We start from the raw sequence: 6,157 nt of genomic DNA on the forward strand, positions 1-6,157 counted from the left end.
GACATGGAAATGTCATTCTGGTTAAAAAAAAAACATATTTGCGTTAATTAAAATGACTGTGTAATTTTTCTTAACATCAAATAGCTTAAAAGCAGTATCTTAATTATGCCTTGATTGATTATCAATTGATTGCTTTGTTCAGAGGCATGGTATAAAGATTAATTAACAAATCACAGAGATTCCCTGCCCTGTTAATGCACATCAATTAAAAAATATCAACCTTGCTACCAAGTTGCTTCAGTCAGGCAGAAGGAAGGAGGATGGCAGGTGAGGCAATGGGAAAGAGAAGAGGAGAAGATAACCCACTCTTGATGGGTTCAAAATTGTTTTTTAAAGTGTTGAGTAAATAAAAAGCATAGATACCTACATCAAATTTGATTAAAGCCCCTCTCCAACTTCAGTAAAAATTATTCAGCACAAAACATTAGCTACCCTGATGGATTATGTTGTCCCACTTTCCAGAAAGATCCCAACTATGACCCCTGGCCAAGCTCAGCCTACCTGACAGTAAGAATTTAGGATAGAAATGTTTATTGCTCCTCATTGTTATGCATATAATGAACTAAAAGTGCACGAATGTACATCAGGTGAGGGCAATCTTGGACTATTCAAGATTCTCCACAGGTTCAAATATTTCCGCTATTCTTCACAAAGCCCCAAACCCAAAGAACGACCATCTCAGCAAAATGCTAGCTAGTAATCACAGCACATGCCAAACAGTATACCAATTAGGAGTAAACACCATTAGGACAGGAGAGAAAATAGTCAAGGAGAAAACTATTCTACAAATTTATATTCAGCTATTTGTGTCTGATGCACTGAATATCTGAGAACACCAATTTTCAAAGGAGACCCTGATATGAAGAGTTTTACTGGTTGCAAAATATTTAGCAGTGCAGTGCTGTATTTGGAGAACTGACAACAGCTTTTTAGTTTGAAAGGAAAATGGGTACAGTGTTAAAAATGCCCATTTTCAAGAGAAGCAGTGTAAGATGAAATTTGGGCAATTTGATGTTTTATTAAAATTTAGTAAAATTATAATTTGCTAATGGTCACAACTTAGATGTATCTACTTGGAGGCCGGAAACCTCTCAACCTTTAACAAATATTTGGACAAGCACTTGAAATATCATAGCATTGAAGAATATGGGACAAGTGCAGGAAATTGGGATTAGCACATCTTTAGTGGTAGTTATTGCCATTGCAGATTCACTAGGCCACAGGGCCCTTTCTGCTTTGTATTACTCTATGATATTTCTAAAAGGGATAAATACTTGAATAGCAATAACAAACTCATCAAGTAAACTGCAAAATTCCAATAGTAGAACTTAAAGAAGTTGGAAATACATACTGATGTCTTCAGAAAGTTGCGGGAATTCATATATATGCTCGCAAGTATTTCTGCTGTTCGGAATACAAAACCCAAAATCAAAATCGAAGCTTTTCAGCAACCGCTCCCTGAAGTAATGTCTTTCAATCATCCTGAAGTTGTTTATAGGCTTGTCTCCAACTGTAAATTCTACCCTGTGAAAAAAGGGAAAAAAGACACAAAATAAAGAAAACCATATAGTAGAAGGCTAAAAATAGAACAGCGATTGCATTAATAAAATAAATGTAAAGTTGCCACCGACCCAAAAGACCACAGGGCTGCTCTCTCATTAAAAAGAGACATGACTTGGTGGTGGCTTAACCTGAAGGTCACCACACCTCAGGCGAAGGAGGAGCTGGGAAGGAGAATCCTTCATGGTAAATTCAGCCAGTGAGAGAATTGAACCAACGCTGTTGATGCTACTCTGCATTGCAAACCAGCCGTTCAGCCGACTGAGCAAAATTTTACAATTAGTGTAAAATTTCACAATTGTCACAAATGAGATACGTTTATACATTTATTGTCAACGCTGCTGGAACTAGCTGGGCTGCCTGCAATTACTTTTTAATATTTTGCACTGCAAATGATCAAAAAGGGGCCAAAACATTCCTCCTTGTTTACATGGATTGTTCTCTACTCAAAAAGTAACAATTCAAATGTTACAATGAAAAGAACTAATCACCTTGAGGCAAGTTCAATAACATAGCAACCTGTCGAAAAAAATTTGATCAAAAACACAAAAGCTAAATGCTGTTACTCAAATTAAAAACAAGGCAGTCACATCTTACCAACATTTTTAAACAACACTTTCTCACAAAAACAATGTTAAAACAATTTAACAAATCAAACAAGCCATTTAATTGCTGTCAAAATGGTTTTGATCATCAAGATAAAGTGTCAGTCTTGAATGAACCACTCATGGCTCCTGAGCCACAGGTTATAGACCCATATCTTTAAGTACTCAGGACTATTTATTGCACACTGTGACATCTCCATACAAGTATTCTAATTACCGAAAGAAGACACAAATAACCACCCAGAAATACAAGGGAAGCAGGGTCTAGACGGAAGGAGGAAGCGATGGAAATTAGCATTGGTTTAGAAAAAAAGTGTGCTGCACAGATTAATAGGATGGAAAGCTGATAAATCCCAAGGACCTGATAACCTACATCCTAGGGTACTATGGAAAGTGGTCATGAGATGGTGGATGCAGTCGCTGTCATCTTCTAACAATCCCGGCGAATTGGAGAGTAGCAAATGCAAGCTAACTATTTAAAAAAAAAGAGGGAGAAAACAGGGAACTACAGACCAGTTAGTCAAACATCAGTAGCAGAGAAATGCTGGAGTCTGTTATAAAGGATGTGATAACAGAACACTTAGAAAATACCAACAGGGGTAGACAAAGTCAACATGGATTTCTGAAAAGTAAGACCATGAGATGTAGGGGCAGAATTAATCCGTTCGGCCCGAGTCTGCTTTGCTATTCAGTCAAGGATAATATCATCCTCCCGGCTTCTCCCAGTGACCCTTGATCCCCTTGCTAATCAAGAACCTAACTATGTACTTCTGTCTTAAACACACTCAATGACTTGGCCTCCACAGCCTTCTGCACAATGAGTACCACAAATTCTCCAACCTCTGACTTAAGAAATTGCTCCTCATTTGAGTTATAAAGGGTTGTCCTAGTCTCTCCTACTAGTGGATACATCCTCTCTATAACCACCCTATCCAGGCCTTTCAATATTCTTTAAGTTTCAACGAGATCCTCCCTCATCCTCCTAAACTCCACTGACTACAGACACAGATTCCTCAAACACTCCTCATACAACAAGCCCTTCATTCCCGGGATCAGTCTTATGAACCTCCTCTAGAAGCCTTCCAAAACTACTACATCCTTCCTTCGATACAGGGCCCAAAACTGCTCACAATATTTCAAATGCAGTCTGACCAGAGCCTCTCACAAACTCAGCAGTTCTTCCTACTCTTCAATGCTTGCCCTCTTGAAATTAATATTACCATTGCATTTGACTTCCTAACTCCAACTGAACCTGCATGTTAACTTTTAGAGAACCCTGAGTTTGGTCAGTTCTGTACAGTGTTTGCAGAAAAAAAAAACAAACAACATATTGGAATTTGACGTTCTGAGTTTCCTGCAGTTGCAAAACAAGACATTTTGTACTCACGCATAAAATTATTTACATTCCTTTTGAGGCAACAATGTGGTCTGACAACTGAAAAAACCCTTGCTATACTTTGGCAGAAAGACTTTAGACAATGGTCGTTCCCCTCTGCGCCTTAATGGCAGCTGTCCCAAGCACTTTAGTGTGTCCCTCAGCACGGAGTCCTGGACCTTGGAATGTGCCAGTCTGCAACATTTGGTCAAGGTCAACTCTTTATACTGGAAGACCAACAATTTTCAGGTAGACAAAAGAGCATCTTTCACCAAGATGATGCTCCTCTAGGCACAGTTGATGTTTTCTCCGTTTGCAACCGGGGCACAGCCTGTAGAGCACAGAGTCTTGTGTTACGGAGTTGTTTGGAGTGAACCTCAAACGAAAACCACTGCATCTCCCTTCTTTGTAAAGGCACATTCCAGAGGGAAATGCATGACAAGTCTCTTCACCAGCGCAGCTGCTTTGAGGACAGCATGCAGTGGCGCACACAGACCAGGCGTGCACGAAGGATCTGACAAGCAGTGCCTTTCTAACCACCAGCCAAGCTATGTTTTGGAGCTTGTTGGAAATTTTTGGGGATGAGGCATTCTGCCAAATATCTTTGACAGTCTGCTCAAGGAACTACTCAACAGGATCAACACTCTTCTTTTCCGACAGGGTCTTGAGGCCTTATGTGTTGACCACTTTCTGGTGAACTTGTGATCAAAAGGTGTTTTCCTTCATAAATGTTTCCACAGGGACAGGTAATACAGAACAATCCAACTACTTGGGGCTTTTGACTGCAATAAAGCAAGACCCATTCTTCACAACATGGGGGAAAACAGGTAGAACCTCAGTTCGTAGTAACACTTGATGTTTGTGTACAGAGGGCCTACGCATCGCTTGTTGTAGCCACACATAAATCATGATAAGGATGGCATTGAGTACATCCTTCCCCTCCATCCACCTTATTCAGAGCTTTGTACATGTTATCCCTACAGATACGGTCCATCTTTGACCTCCAGACAAATGGAAGATGGTTCAGGTGACTGCTGAGGCACACCTACACATGCTCTCTGAAGTGGGCTTTGGGGAGAGAATCTGTAATTGGATCAGACTTAGCCATACTTAGTCCATCTTGTTCCTCAATCACATTCAGAATGAACCAGGCCACTTATAGCCTTGGAGCTCTACTGACTTTCTAATCCTGTATCCTCTCCATCACAAAATCTGCCTATTTCCATCACAAAAGCCACCTCAGCTCATCTACAATTGAAAACTCTAATCTGTTCTTTTGTGACCTCCCAATTCAAATGCACACTCTGTGAACATCAACTCCACTGTTGATATTTTATACCATACTAAGAAATACTCATGTTATTTCAATTGATTTTCATATAAATATGCTCCTGCAAAATAGGAGTCAAATTTTAAAATTTGCATCCTCATTTTTAAATCTTGTTGTGGTTTACCCCAACCCCACCCCCATTTCTTTAAACTCCTTCAATCCTATAACTGAACCTTCTGAACTCTTGAATACATGAACTCTTGCATGGTTCCTTCCACTCTTTTCCCCACAGTAGTGCGAGACATTTTATTATGATGCTCTTTACTTAGTCACTCACAAGTGCTCTACGTTTACTATATCCGTTTCTGTTCACTCATTCATTAAACTGTGTTTTTGTAGTACATTTTACTCTTAAAAGATAAACTAAATTAAACATCCCTCCCAACCTGTTATTCTTTCCTTATACCTTTCAATTCTTATTGGCCCCATGCTGCAAGCAGCATTTAGACCTATTTCTGTATGAAAGGCTACCCCTGAATAAGTGTTAATACTGTAACCTACTCAGAACAATGCCATCCCCATCATCGTGTCTCCATAACTCACTCGAAACTATAGAAAGATTATAATATTAATTAGCCCTTAGCAACCGTTTCTCGGGACCGGAATAGGTTGCAGGACATCAAACAGTTTCTAGCATGTCCCTACAGTCTGTTGCTCTTTATCTCTTTGAAATTTCCTTATACAGTACCGATTCCAATAACACTGTACTACCTATTTCAAACTTTTATTTAGGACTAACATCTTGTACTAATGTATGGATTTATACCCTTTAAATACACATTAAATAGGACTGCTGTCCCCTTTAAGAAACTTACTATCAAAACAGTACTTCCACGAAACTGCATGGATGAATGTGTGAGAACTGTCAAAACAGGCAATACGAAATGAATGAAATAAATGAAATCTCACGACGCAGCTGCTGGAGATCAGTTTAACATCCTCTATACTTTTATTTAGTACACATACAATTTCTCACTTATTTAGATTATATAGGTCTAGTATTTTTACTAACATTACTTGCTTTGAAGACAAAAGCACTAACACCTGTTAGTTATGCAAACTCAGACCAGACAGACATTCTGATTCCAGATAACAAGGTGTAGAGCTGGCTGAACACAGCAGGCCAAGCAGCATCAGAGGAGCAGGGAAGCTGCCGTTTTGTGTCTGGACCCTTCTTCAGAAATGGTATTGGGATCTGACTTTTGTTATAGACACTTTTGAAACAATATGTTCAGAAATGTTGTTACACAGCTCTGGAGCAGGATGAGACTTGAACCTGGGTCTCCT

The 6,157-nt window shown here is 39.3% G+C and overlaps 1 protein-coding gene across 1 annotated transcript in view; it reads right to left on the reverse strand.

Moving 5' to 3' along the window:
* Positions 1 to 1,328: 1,328 nt before the first annotated feature.
* The window catches only part of LOC109931397 (protein unc-119 homolog B-like), a 46,211-nt gene continuing 41,382 nt past the window's right edge, over positions 1,329 to 6,157 (reverse strand). The window contains exon 4 of the mRNA XM_048611702.1: positions 1,329 to 1,524. Coding sequence (XP_048467659.1) covers positions 1,329 to 1,524 — 196 coding nt within the window. The remainder of the gene's footprint in view (positions 1,525 to 6,157) is intronic.

The sequence above is a fragment of the Rhincodon typus genome, chromosome 24 (assembly GCF_021869965.1).
Source record: "Rhincodon typus isolate 14 chromosome 24, sRhiTyp1.1, whole genome shotgun sequence".
NCBI classification, from domain to species: Eukaryota; Metazoa; Chordata; class Chondrichthyes; order Orectolobiformes; family Rhincodontidae; genus Rhincodon; species Rhincodon typus.